The following is an 18,701-nucleotide window of genomic DNA, read 5'->3' on the forward strand; positions in this document are numbered from 1 at the left end:
CAGGGCCCAGGATCCCCTCCCCACAACCAAACCAACTCTTTTCAAATCCTCTGAACCTGAAACAGGGCCAACCCAAACACAGAAGTGACAGCTCCACACTCAGAGGCATCTCAGGCCCCCTCATTTGTCATCTTCCCACCTCTGGCCTCTGCATCCTCAGGGGAGGTGATAGGGGAGCATGGCTTGAAACCAGCCTGCACCCGGATACCGGTCCGGCGTGAACCCACGTCTGCCTCCACCCTGCCTCTCCTTCACAGACTGGATAGAGGCTCCCTTCCGCCTTCCTTTATTTGGGTTTAATAACAATGACATTACAGGCTAGGATGGAAACGGGAGAGCTAACCTGCTTTATCAAAATGTTGAAACGCCCGTGGATTCTCCAAGCAGCCATAGCACCTGTCCATTGGAGAAAGCTCAGGGCCACATGGCTGCGGCTTTCTCTCAGACTTAAGACCTTCCAGGCCATCAGAGCTGGGTCTGCTCTCCACAGGGGTGACTCACATCCTTAGACCCTCCAGATTAGAGAAGGGCGCTCTGTGGGGTTGTGGAGGAGGCACCTGAACCCCAAGGTTTCCCCAGGGTCAGGCATACATCTGGAACTGAGCTGGGAACTTCCACCTGGCTTCTGTTTTCCTCCCCTCCTTGCTGGCTGGAGAACACCATTGTGGTCAAGGACTTTTTGTTTTGAACTGCCCACATTAGCCTCCCTCCCTAAGCCAGGAGCCAGGCTTCTGCTTCCCAGGGTTTAAATGCTCTCCTGCACAGGTTTTTGGTTCCTTTGTCTGCCCTCTCTTGCCCAGGGGACAAGGTCGGGTGAGAGGGTAATCACCTCCTTTTCTCCCTCCCTCCCTAAAGGTAAGCTAAAGACTTTCTCCAGGCCGGCACTCCTCCCTCCCTCCAACCTCACCCCTCCTGCCCAAGTTCACAAGCATGACCTTGAGAAGCCCAGATCTTTCTGGGCTGGACCCTGCGTGCCCACAGGTCTCAGCAAGTTCCATCCCAAACCAGGATACTTACCAAACCGGCCCATCATGATCCTGGAAACAAGAACAAAGAGTCAGATGGTTCTTTGGACCAAGTCTTAAGAAGGGGACAGGTAGAGCCAACCAGACCCCAGCACCCAGCCCCAGGGCCTTCTGGTGAGGGACATGTACAGATGGCTGACATCAGCACATGAATAGCAGCAAACTGCCCTCTTCCCTGACACAGTGACCACCATGGTATGCCAATGGGAGGGGACAGACATAATGGATCATGGGACATAGGAGTATATTGATCCTGGTCAAATTGTCTCACAGCCGTGCCCATCAGATAGGGCAGTGTTTCTCAGTCTGTGAGTTGTGTGCCCTTTGGGAGCCCCAATGACCCTTTCCCAGGTTCACAGATCAGACATTTTGCATATCAGATACTTACGATTCATCACAACAGCTAAATTACAGTTGTGCAGTAGCAGCGAAGTAATTTTATGGTGGGGGTCACTACAACATGGGGAACTCTATTAAAGGGTGGGCTCACCACAACATGGGGAACTGTATTAAAGGGTCGCGGCGTTAGGAAGGGTGAGAACTACTGGGCTAGAGGGTGAGGACGGAAGGAGTCTGGAACTTTGGGCTAGAAAAGCCATTTGCTTAAAGATTAATGAGTTGTTGTGAGAACTTGGAAAATAATGCTGGGAAACCCCACTGGTGAAGTTTTGGAGGGAATTTTCAGAGTCCCTGAAAGACTCCATGGGGCTTTTTTATTTTTACTTTTTGTTGCTCTGCCTGTATGGATGTCTGTGTGGGGGTGTTGTATCCACGGCCTCTGCCTCAGTGTCTACCTCCAGGTTCCCTCTTTGAGTTCCCGCCCTGACTTCTCTCAGTGGTGAGACTACAGCTGGAAACTGGAGTAAGCCATTTCCTCCCTCAGGTGCCTTTGGTCACGGTGTTTATCACAACCATGGAAAGTAAACTAAGATAGTTTGGCTGCAGCTAACCCAGCCACCATGAGTCATGGTCCTGGAGCCAACTTCCAGCTGCCACCCACATGTCCCCTTCCTGAAGCTAAGAGATGCATTCAATCCCTAGGCAGCAACCTCTATGGCAAGGGCTTGGGCTCCGTCTCAGTAAATACTTACTGGAAAGACCCACTGTGTGCAGGAAATAAAGACACAGAACCAAACACCCTGAACCTGGACCTGGCCAGAGTTTCTCCTCCACAGCTCAGAGCTGGTAACAAGGAAGATCGTGAAAGACTACGGGAATGGTAAGGCCATTCACTCCTGTTCAGCTGGAAGGTGGAAGGGCTTTCTGGAGGGAGAGCCCTCTGGGGAAGACATGGAAAATAGGAGTTAAGTGTTAACTGTGTGCCCGGTGTAGTATGCATAACTTGGATCCCAGTACTCGGGAGGCAGAGGCAGGCAGATTGCTGTGAGTTCAAAGCCAGCCTGGTCCACATGGTTAAGACCCTTTCTCAAAACAAACAAACAAACAAACAAACACTAACCTTGGGCCTGTGCATCCTCAAAGGTATGTGCACCAGAGAGGATACAGAGAAGATATAGCCAGAGGTGTACAGCAAGGATGTTGATGGACCATTGTAGTTTTGGCAGGCACCTGATGCTCTACTTATCTATCAGCGCCGCTGTGGCCACAAGGATGGGGGTGGGGGTGGACAAGAGAGAGTAAACTCCAGGTCGGATAAGAGGATGACAGCAGACAAGGGACGAGAGACATCTCAGCTCCTCCCTTGGCTACGTAGAAGAGTCTGGCATCCAGCAGAAATGGCTCAACTTAAGTGTCCCCATCCCTGACTCCAGGGTGCTCCTGCCCCTGAAAACACCACAATAGGCACAGAACGTCCCAAGTCCTCCCTCTGTCTGATCTTACATTCTACCCAACTGTCTCCTTGTCAGCCCTGGAACAGATGAACCGTGTCCTCCACCTGCCCTGCTCTTCCATGACCAGCTCTGGCGGGTACACAGCAGGCCTCTGGAGTGCTGGGCACAGATGGGGTGGGCAGTTAGGTGAGCATCGACCAAACCTCTCTCCACTTTCAGGTTTTGCCCCTGATGACTGTGGAACCCCCAACACCTCTTGCTGCCTTCTCTGGTCCCCCTCACTCTGTGCAGACTGCAATAGATGGCTTCAGCTACTTCCCACAGCCGTACAGGCCCTGGCCACTCCAGGTCATTAGGTGGAGTATATTCTCCCAAATCCCCATCTCAGAATGACCCAAAGAGAAAAGGCACGGGTCAGGAATCCAGGATGGGGCCAGGATGAGGGTACTCAGCCTCTCAGAACACGGGGTAAAGAGAGCCGAAGCTCAGCCCGTGAGGAGGAAAGGCAGTATGAGAGGCTCCCTGGGTCCATCAGGACCTGGGAAGCCCTCGGATGCAGATACCACAGGACCCATCATACAGCAAGGTTAGCAAACCGCCTGGCTGAGCCCATTCACATGGCTGTCTGCAGGCTTGTCAGGGTGGTATCTCAAGTCAGACCACCAAGCCTCCACCCGGCTGTGCATTCCCGGGACTCATTCTTCTGCAGCCACAACACACTCACACCTGACATCCCCCCGCCCCAGCTCCCTGCCCTTCCCTGAGGGCTGCGGGATGCAGGACAGAACACACACACATCACAGGGCACACTGCCATAACTTTGACTCCTCTGGCAGCCCACTCAGCTGCTGAAAGGCTATAGATGCACAGAAAGGCATCTGCGTGAATGGAGCTGGTGAGCTAGCTGACACCAGCAATGCTTTTAAATATTGAAACAGGTTTAGTCAGCAGGGGCAAGAGCAGTGAGTGCCTAGGATCCGTCATGGGCACTGTGGGACCTCACACACGATGCACTACCTGGTTTGTTATTAAGGTGTAGTTCCTCGAGGCTTTTAAAAATTCTAGCTTTCTCAAAGAGACCAGAAGACTCAACAGTGTCCACCATAGGTCAAGTCTGACTGATCACATGGCTCCTCCCTCCAAAGGAGCAACTGGTGATTGACAGATGAAGATTAGGAGACAAGCAAGACATGACAGGCTCCATGGTGACAGGCTCCATGGCCATCCTGAGCTAGCACCCCTGACATTCTTTCAAATTTGGGGGCAGGGGGTTGAGACAGGCTTTCTATATGTAGCTTTGGCTGTCCTGGAACTACCTCTGAAGACCAGGATGGCCTCAAATTCACAGAGATCCACCTGACTCTGCCTCCCGAGTGCTGGAATTCAAGGTGTATGTCACCACCGCCTGGCTTAATTTTTTTTTAAATTGTATGTAATGTATGTATGATTTGTGTGTACACACACACACTTGTGTGTGCAGGGCAGAGACTGACCCATCACCTTGTTTTTTGAGGCAGGGTCTCTCACTGAACCCGGAGCTCACTGATTTGGCTAGACAGGCTGACCAATGGGCTCCAAAGATCCTCCTGTCTCTTCCACCCCAGTGATGGCATTACAGACATGCACTCCTGCATCTGAATATGTTTTTTAAAATGTGGGTGCAGAGGATTAGTTTCTCATGTTCACACAGCAAGCACTTTGCTGACTGAACCCATCCATTCAGTTCATCTTCTAAAATAAATTCCCTCTGATTTTTGGAGGGAATTTCAAGAGTCCCTCAAAGACTCCATGGGGCTGACATGGAAAGCCCAGAAGAAAATGTATGGAGGAAGTTAGCACACACACAAAAAGCATACACTAAGACTAAAGAATATGGAGAAATACAGGCTCCCCCAGGCCAGCGTCCCTGCCTGAAGCCAGAATCGGGGCCTGGCTCATATGGGGCATGGGTCCCTGAGGGTCAGTTGACATGAGGTACAAAACCCTGAGGGTCAGTCGCCATTCACTTACTCCGTGGTCGTGGTCAGCTCCTCCGAAACGTGGCTGGAGTGCAGCAGGCCTTCCCGCTTCTGAAAACCGCAAAGCAAGCAGATCAATGCATAGACCGTGGGGCAGGAGTGGAGTAGCGAGCACCTGCTGACCTCATGGGAAGTCCACTCACCCTGGGCAGGATGCCAGCCTAGAAAGGGTCACAAACCCAGTGCACTCTTCATGCCCCAGGAAGGTATACTCCGGGTGACCACAAGGGAGACCCTTTCAGTGCCTGTGACTGTCCCCAAATTGTTCGCCATGGTGCCCTGGGATATGGCGACTAAACAAGGCTCAAGAGAAATGTCCCAGGAAGGACACACCAAATAACGCTCCTCTTCTGCAGCTGGGATGGGGAACATGGGTAATCAGGGAGTTCATGAGGCATGCTGGGGAAACACCAGAGGAAGAACATGTGAGCAACTTGCCATACAGAAAGCCCCAAATGTGTCTACCCAGGGCCTCGCAACTTGTTTTTTTCCTTGGTGACTTTCAATACCGGTGAAAAGAGGCCGCGGAATAATGAGCAGCAATGAACTCTGAAGCTGGGATGAGTGGCACTCTTGAACACGAAAGAGCAGAACAAAGGACTACAGCCATGAACCCGGGACACTAAAGACAGCCGGCAGAAGCCGAACGGGGCCAAGAGGACTGCTCCCTGAAGCCAGCAGCACTGGGAGAAGAAATCCACCTGCCACTTGAAGCCCCACTCACCCCATTAGTGGCGCTTCACCCCAGCAACCCTGGTAAGTACACAGAGGTGCCAGGAGGAGGGCAGAGGGACAGTGGATGCCAATCCAAATACACTGGGACTCCGCAGAGGCCAGCCAAAGTAACCAGAACCTCAGGCCCCTGCTTGAAGCTTCTAAAGGACAGAAATCTGTTCTAATCAGAAGCCCCCCCACATGCTTCCCTGATCTGGCCTGCAGGGATCTTGTAGACTCGTTCTTATTAACAAGTAATGGCAGCTGGCGACCTCAGCTTGGCTCACCCCCGGGCCTTGCGCCAACTGATACACAAGAGCCTGCCAAATAAGACTCTAGGTGTTTGGTTCACCTATTTACATGCTAAGCGTGAATGAGGGGCCTATTAGTTGCTGGGCATTAGGGAAGTCATTGGTAAACTTAGGGCTGGATAATCGAATGGTTAGCAACATCACACAGAGTTTGTAGGGAAATCAAGAGGCAAAAGCAATCGAGAGCCCAATGCTTCCACTGCTGGGGGTAAGCAAGGTTTGGGCTTCCTGTCTTCCAGCTGTGAAATGCCCCATGTCTCGCTTTGCCCCATCTCAAGTAAGACAGTGGGTTACCCGAGCAAGCATATGGACAGCCCAGAGGACCTCAGGAGAGGCAGAAAGAAGTTCTGAGCAGGGCCTGGGGGGTGACTTCTAAGAAGCTGCCGTCCAGCTGGAAATCCTCACTGAGGTCTCTTCTACTTTGGACTCTGTGCTAACAGCTCAGGATCCCTGGTCAAGGCATAGGCATGCTGGAGGGGACTTGCTGGAGGGGGTCAGACTTTCCAAAAATCCAAGCTTGTCTTGGACCAACGCGTAAGACTGAAAGGAAATACTTGGACAGTGAGCCCGCTCAGCACTCTTGGGGCCCGGGGCTGACGTAGGTAGGTTTAGGAACCATTTTTCCCCTGTGTCCTTGGGAAGCCTTTCCCAGCCTGCTGCCTGGGAGCCGGCAGCCAAGACTAGGGCCACAGGAATGGTCCCCCTGGGTCTGCGTCACTCTCGCTGACCACAAACATCCTGATTGGGAAGGAAGCAAGGAGAAATGGCAGGTGATCTTCACTTAATATCAGAAAGGGCCTTCCCAGCAGGGTACGACTAAGCTCCCAGGGTAGAAGAGAGGTCAGTATGGCTTCCGAAAACACAGGCTCAGCCAGGTTGTCATGGACCACAGACCACAGAACAGATAAGTTAAAAATTCAGAGAACAGAGTGAAACTGAGCGTCTCCAGTAGCGTAAATACCAGTGACACACAGGTCCCAACTGTGACCTCAGACCTTTGGCAGACACAGTGGCTCTTCCAGGCCAAATGGGATTTCCTCATTCAGGGTCCCCATAAATTCAGGCATATGTCCGGCACCCGTAGATATTTAATACACTGAAGTCATGCACAGGAACCAAGTCAGGCCAGCATCTGTGTGCTTGAATGCTAAAGCCCAGGACAGCATGCATGGAAAATCTACGCCTGGCCCCATTACCAGGACCCCAGGTCCTGGCTCACTTCTCTAAGTAAATCAAGAGAAATGAACCTAAAAAAAGAGATAATGGGGAATGATGGCTTATAATACGGAGCAAATGTGGAGAGCCTTTAATTTGGGTGTCTATTTCATTCTGCCGGTCGCAGCCTCCTCCAGTGTGTAATAAGCACATTCAAGGGGATTGGATTCCGACTCGGTGGCTTTGGAGAGAAATGAGCGTTCTTTTCAGAAATCTGGGAAATTAAACCTCAACACCCGTGTGCCACTCTTCAAATCAACGCCATTGTTCCCTCTCCAATCATTTCTCAAAGAGCCAGGGTGAGATATGCATTTTATCAAGAGGGAAAAATACAAGGTAGCCTCTCGGGATTGGGGGAAAGGGCTGGAAAACTACAAGAAGAAAAAGAGGCAGCTTGCCTCGCCAGCAGAGAGACGGGCGAAGAGACGGCCCAGTGTACTCACCCGGACGACCACCACCTGCACGGTGACATGCTCGGGAAGGTGGATGGGGGCCCTGAAGTGCATGGCCAGGGAGACGAGGAGGTGAAGAATGGACACCAGGTTCTTCCCGTGGATAGCTTTGGGTGGAGGGGGAAGAAAGAGCGGCCTCGGGTCAGATGCTGTAGAGAGCAGGGGACCATCTCGAGGGCAGGTCTCAAGGAGACCTCTGGGGGAGGATGAAAGGACCTCAGATAAGGAGGCCTCAGAGGGCTTCTGCCTGCTTCTGCCTGGCTTCTCTCTGTTCTTTCTTGTTGGCTCAAGGCCACTTGACAATCATGTTCTTTTTATTTTATTTTTTATTATTTTTTTTTTTTGGCAGGATCTCACTATGTAGTCCTGGTTGGCCTAGAACAGCTGACCTCAAACACAAAATGATCCACCTGCCTCAGCTTTCAAAGCACTAAGATTAAAGGTGTGTGTGTGTGTGTGTGTGTGTGTGTGTGTGTGTGTCACTGTGCCTGGTTTGAGCAGTGACTTTTAAAAGCCTCGTGTTCTTTAAAGCAGAGAGTTGCAGGTTGCAGGGACAAGGGGCAGGTCATAGCTGCATACACCACAAGAACACACGTCATTATCATTAGCACTAGGCAAACTTCTGCCACTAAACGATCAGCTGTCCCCATGGGGAAGATCGACAAGGGTAGGGGCTACTCTGGGTCCCAGTCGGACCTGGCTGCCTGCCCTGGCTCTCGCTGAATAGAAAGCTTCAGGCCAGGTTATAGCGAATCTGTGGAGGGGTTTTTAGCTCTTGAGGCACTTCCTACCCATAGCCCAGCACCTGAGTTAGAAGGATAGGTCTACCCAAAGTCAGGCCAAGAAACCAGCAGCAGGGTCAACCCCGTCCTCACAGCCAAGATCTGGGCTCTTATGTAGGGCACAGAGCACTGGCCCTGAAGGGCAGGCTTTGGGATCATGCCACATCACACCTGATGTGGGGACATCAGAGGAGGTGGGGACATGGGCAGGACAGAAGCCATCAGCTTTTTCAGCCAGCTCATCCCCTCCTGTTCCCTCTGAGCTAAGAACTGTAAGGCCACAAACCCCTCAAGTCTGCTGACACATGACATTCCTGAACTAGCAATGGGTTTCTTGGCACCTGCTTCAGTAGGCCACCCCCACATGGGTTCACTTTGGGTTCACCCCACTGGGTGTTTGGTGTCAAGTCCCAACAAAAAAATTCTTGGACCAGGCATATAATCCCAGCATTCAGAAAGTGGAGCCAGGAGAATAGGCCAGCCTTGGGTACATATTGAGTTCAAGGTTAGCCTGGGCTACATGACTCTTAAAAACAATACAAGGTCTTAGGAGACGTCTCAGTCCATAAAATATTTGTCACACAAGTATGAGGACTCAAGTTGAAGTTTTAAAAAAGCCAACTGTGGTAGCCCGGCACAGGGTAGTTGAGGACAGAAGGAGCCTGAGTTCACTGGCCAGCCAGCCCCGCCTCACTGGTGAGCTGCAGGTCTCAGTGAGAGGCCCTACCTCAAAACAGTCCAGGGGCGTGGTTCCTGAGGAGCGCTGCTTGAGGCTGGCCACTGGCCTCCAGACACTTGCACTTAGACCCACACAAAATAAACAAACAAACACGAACAAATAAGAATCCTAGAAGTGAGACACGGTGGGGGTGGGGGAGCGCGTGTGTGTGTGTGTGTGTGTGTGTGTGTGTGTGTGTGTGTATGTGTGGTGTGTAAGGAGGTGGGGAGGCAGAGCCCTGGTGTGTAATTGTGCCCTTAGCTGTGTGTCTCCACCCTAGCGTCTCCAGACCTCTCCTCTGCCACCTGGCCTCTGGCACAACAGGTCAAGGGGGTACAATGGTTTTAACCACAAGGCCTTATGGAGTAATCGATGACAACACAGAAGGACGGAGGATGGTTCCTTCCAACACTCGGTCCCCACACAGGGGCCACTCACAGTCCACATTCCAGCGCAGCGGCCAGCCGTGGGGCCGAAGCAGATCCTGCACAGCCTCCAGGACCGTCTGCAACTTCTGCTTTTGCCCGATCTCGGACTGTGTCACCTCGGCCACATTCAGCTTGCAGTGCCCCAGCTTTTCTGTGGAGACAAGGACAAGGTCATGAGGCAGAGTGTCCAAGGGGGAGGAGCTGGAGCCACCCGTGCCCTGGCTGGAGCAGGGACACCTTAGCCCAGATCCCTGGGACGGCGGTACCGGTACCGTGCTGAGCCAGGAAGCTCTGGACTTGGGAGGCCATTTCTACTGTGAGAAGGTTGCACAATAGCAAGTGAAGGGCAGTTAAGAATGAAGCAGGCGTTTGGGAGCAGCTTATGTGCACGAAATGGAGAAGACCCCTTCACGATGCAGCTGGGGGTCCAGTGTTGTCGTGGTGGTGGTCAGGCACCGGACACCACAGTGGAAGAACAGAGCTGTTCAAAAGTTGTCCTCTGGCCTGCTGCCAGCTAGAACCCTCTAGGTGGGCCTGGGAAGCTGCACCCATGAAATCACAACCACATGGCTGCCTCAACAAGACCTGATAGTGGCAATTCCAGTTGACATGCCACAAAGCCCCAGCCCGAGATAAAGAAGCACAGGCGGTTAATGGCTGCAGGGGGCAGGAGAACCTGTCCTCTCCAGGGACAGGGAGTCCCCTGGTTGATTGTTCAGTACCAAGTGGTCAGCCTAAAGGTGCACGTAGGAGCAGCACTGAATGCACTCACTGAGCCGCAAATACACAGACGTAAAATTAATAATTAAAAAAGAAATCATGAACTTGAGAGGGAGTGGGGGTGCGGGGGAGAGGTGGAAAGGTGGCAATGGTGGAAACACAGGGCCTTGTTTATAAAATTCTCAAAGAAAACCCTTAAAAATTTATATTATTTTAAAAGCTAAAGTTAGCTGGATGTGGTGGCACATGCCTTTAACCCCAACACTCAGGAGGCAGAGGCAGAGTCTGTCAGGGTTACACAGTGAAATCTTGTCTCAACAAAAGAAAAAAGGTTGTCATCTGATTTTTAGATACACATGCATTCCCCCCACACACACCATCATACACTAGCGATGATGATGATGATGATAATAATAATAATAATAAATAATAATTTAAAAATAAAAGCAAAAGGTGCGATAGTGGAGTGAGGAAGAGGAAGTTCCTGGGCCGGCCTCAAAGGGTGACTGCAGAGAATGTGGGAAGGGGAGATGTCCCAGCAGAGTCCCAGACAGCGAATTTTGATAAACACAACAAGAAAAGCTCAGCGAGTCTCCCCTGCCTTCCTAGGCTCCTTCTCGGGTCTCTAACATTTTCACACCGCAAGAAGTTTGATTGGAGATTCGCCGAGTTGGTGACTGTGTCGTTTCTAAGAACAGGCAGGAAGCACTCCGGAGGAACCTGGCCAAGAATTTGTCACATTCGCTCAGGATTCAATTACCTAGACAGGGACCCAGCCGCCTTCAATTTCCTTTGGGAATCGGGGAGGCAGCAGGTGAGAGCAGGTAGCCACAGATACAGCAGCCAGCGCTCCGCCCGCCCCCCCCCCCCCCCCCCCGTGAAGGCAGGGAGCCCCGTTCCTTCCTAGTCTTTAATTCCAAGATGCCAAGATGTGATATTTCCTGGCAGGGCTCCTCTGCCAACTAGCGAAGGCGCAGACCCAGGGTGACCGGAGGCAATTTCCTGGAATGTGATTACCATGTCCTTAGCCCGGGATGCAAAGCTGCCATCAGCCACATTGTCACTGAGATCATGAACCCCGCTAAGGTCCCACAAAGTTCTGCCACACGTGTTTTCCTGGGCCCGGGACTTCCGTGTTCTTGCCCCCGCTCCGCCCCCAACTTCCAGCTCCTGCAGTTAAAATGGTCCGTTCTTCTGCAGTCTGTGGGACAAGACGGCACATGACCGTCTACTACACACGGTACAACCCTTCAATCACATGTTCCCTCAACAAACGGATGCTGGGCACAGGTGCTGGAGACACGTGGACGACAAGCGAGGCCCTCAGTGGGGGGACACAGTGAATGTGACAACCAAGAAAGACCATGGATGGACACATGACAGAATGGGCAGAGGAGAGCGTGATGAAGAAAACAAATCGGTGGTTCCACACTGCCTCTGGGGACAAGAGGACCAGCTTCCATGGATTCTTGCCACCCGTCACCTGGGTCACAGGCCCCAACAGAGACACCCCCAGCTGCGCGTGTGTGAGCAACAGGAAGACACACAGCAAGCTAGGCATACAGGTGTGCAGCAACCAAGGACAGGCAGACCCTGGGGAAGGGAACAGGGAAGAAGGAAGGGACAAAGAGAACCAGCATGTCCGCTTGTTCCCCTGCCACCAGGGATGTCAGCTGGGATGGCAGAGGAGGAGGCAACAGAGAAGGGAAGGCAACCGCATCAGGCAGCGCTGGCTGAGGAAGAGCCGAGTGGTGGCCCAGAGAGGCTCTTTCTCCCGACCCTGGGACCAAAGGTCTGAGAAAAGGTGCTGGTTGTTTTCTTCTCTGTGTCCCCACATGGACGTCCCTCGGTGTGCAGCTGTCTCCTAAGCTACGTTTTTTGTTGTTGTTGTTGTTGTTGTTTTGGTTTTTTGTTTTTTGTTTTTGTTTTTTATGAGACGTGGTGTCCCTCTGTAGCTAGGCTGTCCTTGAACTCAGTCTCCCTGCCTGAGCAGTTCAAGTGCTGGCATTGATGGGTATGCAGCACCTCCCCTCATGGCTAGTTTCTTCTCATAAGGACACCAGTTGGAGCTTGAGAGATGGCTCAGCGGTTAAGAGCGCTGGCTGAGCGGTTAAGAGCGCTGGCTGTTCTTCAAGAGGCCCTGAGTTCAATTCCTAGCCACCACATGGTGGCTCACGACCATCTGTAATGAGATCTGGTGCCCTTTTCTGGCCTGCTGGCAAACAGAAAGGCAGAACACTATGTATACATAGTGAATAAATATTTTTCTTTTTTAAAAAATAATAAATAAATAAATAAAAAGGACACTAGTCATACTGGAGTAGGGCCAAGCCCCATAATCTAGTTTCAAATTAATCACTTCTTTTTAAAATGTGTCTCTAAACACAGTCACATTCTAAGGCCTGAGGGTTAGGATTTGTCTAACTAACTGGGCCGCTGTTGCTATGATGAAACACCATGACCAACAGTATCCTGAAAGAAAAGGGCTTATTTCACTTACATAGCCCAACCATAATCCATTATCAAAAGCAGGCAGGACAGGAACTCAAGCAGGGCAGGAACCTGATGCAGAGGCCATGGAGGGGGCTGTGCTTGCCCCTTATGACTTGCTCCGCCTGCTTTCTTTTTTTCTTTTTCTTTTTGAGATCAGGTTGGCCTCAAACTCACAGAGATCTGCCTGCCTCTGCCTCCCGAGTTCTGGGATTAAAGGCATGTGCTACCACCACCTGGCTTCAGCCTGCTTCTTATAGAATTCAGGACTACCAGCCTAGGAGTGGTCCCATTCACAATAGGCTGGGCCCTCTCACATTGTTCACTAATTTAGAAATTGCTCTACACCTCGGGCGATGGTGGTGCATGCCTTTAATCCCAGCATTTAGAAGGCAGAGACAAGTGATTCTTCATGAGTTCAAGACCAGCCTGGTCTACAAGAGTTAGTTCCAGGACAGCTAGGTCTGTTACACAGACAAACCCTGTGTTGAAAGAGAGAGAGAGAGAGAGAGAGAGAGAGAGAGAGAGAGAGAGAGGGGAAGGGAGGGAGGGAGTGATGTCAGTGTATGAATGTGAGGTTAGGAAGCAGGTCCTGTGCCCCACGGTCTCGTTTTAGGTCTCCATGACGAAGTGACTCTACTAAGCAAAGAGATTTCTCTGCACAGTCATCAGGTACTGATCTGCCAACTGCTGGGTGGCAGATGTGTCATGGCCTCTTCTTACCAATGTGGAAGAGTCAGAGAAAGGCTGAGTGACCCTTGAGTGAAGTATGCGGCTGAGGGTGATGGCACACATGAGGAAGGACTAAAAATGTTCCAGTGAGTACCAGCTGGCTTGGGAGACCCTCAGCATCCTACACAGGCATTCTACCCTGTCCACCAACTAACCCAGCCAAGCTGAAACCTGGCCTGCCACAGCAGTTCCCTGCTGCTTCCAGCAACTCCTCTCAGAAATAGAAGCTCCTCTGGGTTCCCTGGTGGCTCAGTCTTGATGAATGCCACATGGCCAAGTCCAAAGGTCCATGCCATCCTCATCATTTAAGCTCAACATCCACTCAAAACACCTCCTCAGGCTGGGGATGTGGTTCAGCGGGTAACACGCTTGCTTCATGAAACATGGGAACCTGAGTTCAAGCCCCAGAACACAAAAAGCAAAATGTGTTCATATGCACACCTGTACCCCAGCATTCTTTTAGGAACAAGAAGGAAGGTGCAGGCAAGAGAAGCCCCAGAAGCTGGCGAGTCATCTAGCCTGGAGCAGACTGAGGGACGCAAGAGACCCTGCCTCACACACAGGGTAGGAGGAAGGACATGTGCAGCTGTCTTCCGACCTCCACATGTGCACATGGTCCACACATGCCCCCATTCTCATGTGCACGCTCATACAAAAAATATAATTCAAATGAAACTTAAAAAGTACTTCCTACTCCCACGTGACATTCCTCGGGGTCCCTTCCCATATGTTGATCTCATCAGTCTTCTTTGCTAGACCCCCTCATCTTGACCAGTCCCAGCAACACCGCTGAAATCTTATTGTTCAGCCAGCACCTCTTATTTGACCTAACTCTGCCTTTGGAAAGCCCAATAGCCCAGCGCCTACACCAAGGTCACTCCTGGGATCCCCAGTCTCAGAGGTCATGGGAGCTTTCATTACATCTCATCAGAAACAGCAGTGCCCACACAACCAGGCAAAGACTGTGCTGACTGACATCCTCTTCAGCCTTGAATACTCTTCCCATTGTCCTTTTCTCCATCCAAACCACTTAACATAAGAGGCTTCCAAGCTGCTTTTTCAAGTACCAACTGGAGATATTCAAATGAGAGGCTATAACAACCACTCCACAGTACAAAGACAGCAGAGCTTGGGCAAGCCTGGAGCCTCACGTTACACGGCCTGGAGAAGCAACATGGAGGCTTCAGGTCAGTGCTACATCTACCAGGTAAAATGAAGGGGCAACCAAAACCACGTGCCCAAGAGGTCAATAACATCTGCTCTCAAAGATGGACCAGGAAGCCGGGCGGTGGTGGCGCACGCCTTTAAACCCAGCACTCGGGAGGCAGAGGCAGGCAGATCTCTGTGAGTTCGAGTCGAGATCAGCCTGGTCTACAAGAGCTAGTTCCAGGACAGGTTCCAAAACCACAGAGAAACCCTGTCTCGAAAAACCAAAAAAAAAAAAAAAAAAAAAAAAAAGATGGACCAGGGCAGACATCAGAGCTGTCAACAGCCAACCACAGTCAGTGTAGATGCAAAGTCAGAGCCCACCCTGTGATCCCGAGACTCAGCACCACCTCAAAGGATCGCTCCATGGAAAGGCATTGCCATGGGAGTGTTGGGAGCAGCAGAGGCAAAAAGCAGTGCTTGCTGCTCAGACATGAGACGATCAGATCCCAGCACCCGAGTCCAATGGCTCATAAACATCTAAACTCAGCTCTGAGAGAAAAATCTGGGTGTGGTAGTGCCCACTCGTAATCCCAGCACAGATGGGGGTGGGGTGGTAGGCTCAGGGAGATCCCTACAGTTCACTGGCCAGTTAATCTTGCCAAATCAGTGAACTCCCAAATTCAGTGAGAGACCATACCTTGATAAATAAGGTAGACAGCAGCTAAGGAAGACACCTGACATTGACCTTTGACCTCCACTCAGACGTGCATACATGGGCACATGCACCTACATACACATACACACACACACATACACAAGCATGGCCCTTGCCAGCCCAATCACCAAGTTCAAGAGCCAAAAAGAAGGTAAGTTGCTCCTACACTCAAACCCCTAAAGAGGAGGCGGGCTGACCATCTACCGCAACCTTGTGACACATCATTCAAAGCTCAGGTGCTCCCTTGGCCTCAGCTGACTGTCCGTCATCCCAGAGGCCCAGTTGAAGACATGGCAAGCAGCAGACAGGGCTGAGCATGCGCCTGCCACTCTTTCCAGTGAACCAGTACCTGTAGGAGGACACACCAGAGTGCAGTCGGAGCTCTGATTTTTTCACCAGAAAACCCGGGTATTTATAAAACCATCTTCACAGTCCAGCCATACTGTTTAAACAAAATTATTAATTAATTTATTTATTGTGGGAGTCTGTGTCTATAGGCATGCATGCCACAGCACACGTGTGGAGGTCAAAGGTCAGCTTTGGGGATCAGTCCTCTCCTTCCACCACGTAAGTCTCAGGAATCAAAGGACATCAACTCAACGACACATGTCCTTACCCAAGGATCTCAACAACTCTCCAGCTTCATTCCTGAGCCACAGAACCTTATCCTAAGACAGGGATTCTTAACCAGGCTACCATGTTCACTCTTGACTATTTGATATTCAGCCCAATGAGGAGTGTGCAACCCCTCTCCAGGGAATGGTCTGGTCCATGGTGCTAAACACCACTTCTGAACAGCTGGATTCTTTCTAACTCTGCAGCCAGGGAACTCTGGCTCCAGCATGAGGCTCCAGACAGGCAGATGCCCCGAATCCTCACTTATGAGGTCGCCCCAACTCTCCACTCATTCACTAGTTGCTCAGTCCATACCTCTGGCCTCCACCCTCTCTCCAAAACATCTGTTCACATCTGCATTCCAAATCCTAGCCAGAGCTCTTTCAGAAGTAGGCTCCACAAAGAGCACCCTGAGCCACACCCAGTCCTAACTCCAGACCCTCCTCCCCACCCACTCTGCACCCAGAAGCCCGAGGGAACTGTGCAAAACCCTACTAAGAGCATGGTATGTACAGCCCTGTTCAAAACTCCCAGTGGCCCTTGTGATGTGGAAGGAAAGCCTTTGCCTACCAGGGCTGGCCCTGTCTATCCAGCCTCGCCCCAGATCCCACCACCCTCTCTCCTTACTTCACAACCCTGCCTCAAGTTCTGTGATCTGCTCAACACAGCAGGCTCTGCCTGGCCACAGAGCCTCCGCCTCTGAGGGTGTATCTGGAACTCTGCTGGGCTGTGAGGCCCACAGAGAGGCCCCCATGGCCACTCAGCACCCCATAATCTCACCATTCCCTCCTTTACTGGCCATCACCTTGGCTGAGGATCAGACCTTCTCCATCATGCTCTATCCATCACTCCGTAGCCTGGCACTGTACACCTCCTGCAATGTGAAGCAGTGGGCTCTGCGTCAGCCCCAGTGAAAAGGTTTACGCCTACTTAGTAACACTGAGGAAAGAGCAATCAGGGTTGAACTGAGGACTCATTGCTTAAAAGCACTGGCTGCTCTTCTAGAAGACCTGGGTCAATTCCCAGCACCCACGTGGCAGCTCACAATCACCCATAAACTTCAGTTACAGGAGATCTGATGCCCTCTTCTGGCCTCCACAAGCATTGCAGGCATATAGTGCACAGACACACAAACACTCATACACATAAAATCAAATCAAATAAATCTTTAAAGGAGAAAAATAAAAGAGTGATCCGATGAATCTACATGGGTCCATCTTCTATAGGACAAGATGTCCAAACCCTTCAAAGACGTCATAAGAGGCAGAGGAGTAAAAGGGGAGGAGGGATGCTGGAAGAAGTCAAGAAAGAACAGGGATAGCATAAAATGCCCTGGAAGAAAAGGTATTTGGAGACACTGGGTCACTGGGACTATCCTTGGGCTGCTGTGAGAACCCACTGTGATGAGGAAAGACCTGTACGATCAGGACCTACGCCCAAGGTACCAGACAAACAGCGGAAAGAGAGGAGCCAGTGCAAACCTGACAGCCCATACCTCACCACATCCACAACCACCAAGACTCAGCCAGAGAGGACAGCACAGCCCACAAGATACGCTCATAATAGCCCCAAGCACAACATCCCCAGGTAAGAGCTTATCCCAAAGCTGTGTCATTCACGATTTTCTTTCAGAGATAGGCCTTTGTTATGTAGGCCAGGCTAGCCTTAAACTAGTAGTTCTCCTGCCTTAGCCTCCCAAGTGCTAGAATGACAGTCACCACCCCAGACTGAGGCATCATGAATCTCATGGAATTACCATCCCCCACCCCTAACTTTATCCTTCTCTATTCTCCTGGCCATTCTACCCCAGTGTGTGGTAAGGCCACCCACTCTGGCCGTATAATATGGCGTCTGTGTGGCCTTTATAAGCTCCAGACCCACGGCATCTGTCACTGTCTGCGCAGACAGACTACACAGTCCCTAAGGGCAGGGTAGAGAGATGTCTCCCTCAGGAATCATTGGCCTAGAACCCAGCATTCAGCAAGGTTCAAGAACCTTCGATAGAGAGGCTGCCCACCTGTCCATCTTTCCTTCCATCACTCTATCTTGAGACACATTCAATCATCCTCAGTCACAACTTGGGGACAGTAAAGCCTGGAAGCATGAGTCAGGACAATGACATGTTCCCTCACACAGGGTTGTTGGAGACCCATCCTGTGTCAAGTCATGCTAAAAATGCTCATAACTGGATGGAACAAGGGTGGCCAGAGAGATGAGATGAGGGACATGGTTCCTCTCTGAATCCTGTTTCCTTGGTCTATGGCATGAGCATCCACTAAAACCTGCTGCAGCCCCATGGCTGGGTACATACCGGCCAGCAGAGAAACCGCAAAGACAGATGGCAAAGAAACCACAACCAGGGCCACCCAGGAGGTATAAACCAAGCTTTGGGCTGTTTCCAGGGCAAGGAGGATGGTGGCACGCGGTGGGGTCCTGGCGCTCACCCAGAAGCTTCTGAAGCACCTGGCCGTCATAGAGGTCTTCCTCCAGCTGTTTCACAATGATGCGCTCCTCTGCTAGCACGTCGTTGATCCAGTCCAGGAGCACCTGGGGGAGGGGAGAGGCGTGTCAGAGCTGCCGGAGAAAGCAGAGCCACAGCAGGCTCAGATGGGCAGCTGCCCAAACATACAAGGGCTACCAGGCACCTGCCTGGTAACAATGGAGGCCAACAGGTATATCTTGGTCCATGATCAGAGCAGGAGTGGAGGCCAGACCCATGCATGGAGCTAGGACTTCCTAACAGTCCCCAATAGAGCCCTGACAGGACCAGGCAGGCTGGGATCCTGCATGGACCATCGGTAATGGGTGACACACATCTCCCAGC

At 51.5% G+C, this 18,701-nt stretch overlaps 1 protein-coding gene across 1 annotated transcript in view; it reads right to left on the bottom strand.

Annotated features, from left to right (window-relative positions):
• Parvb (parvin beta) overlaps positions 1-18,701 on the bottom strand; it is an 80,640-nt gene that overhangs the window by 16,525 nt on the left and 45,414 nt on the right. The window contains exons 4-8 of the mRNA XM_041672608.1: positions 18,322-18,424; positions 9,467-9,607; positions 7,520-7,635; positions 4,829-4,887; positions 1,018-1,037 (exon numbers count right to left, since the gene is read on the bottom strand). Of these exons, the coding sequence (XP_041528542.1) occupies positions 1,018-1,037; positions 4,829-4,887; positions 7,520-7,635; positions 9,467-9,607; positions 18,322-18,424 (439 nt within the window). The remainder of the gene's footprint in view (positions 1-1,017; positions 1,038-4,828; positions 4,888-7,519; positions 7,636-9,466; positions 9,608-18,321; positions 18,425-18,701) is intronic.

The sequence above is a fragment of the Microtus oregoni genome, unplaced genomic scaffold (genome assembly GCF_018167655.1).
Source record: "Microtus oregoni isolate MIOR12 unplaced genomic scaffold, Mior012 000022F_ref0000154, whole genome shotgun sequence".
Classification (NCBI taxonomy): domain Eukaryota; kingdom Metazoa; phylum Chordata; class Mammalia; order Rodentia; family Cricetidae; genus Microtus; species Microtus oregoni.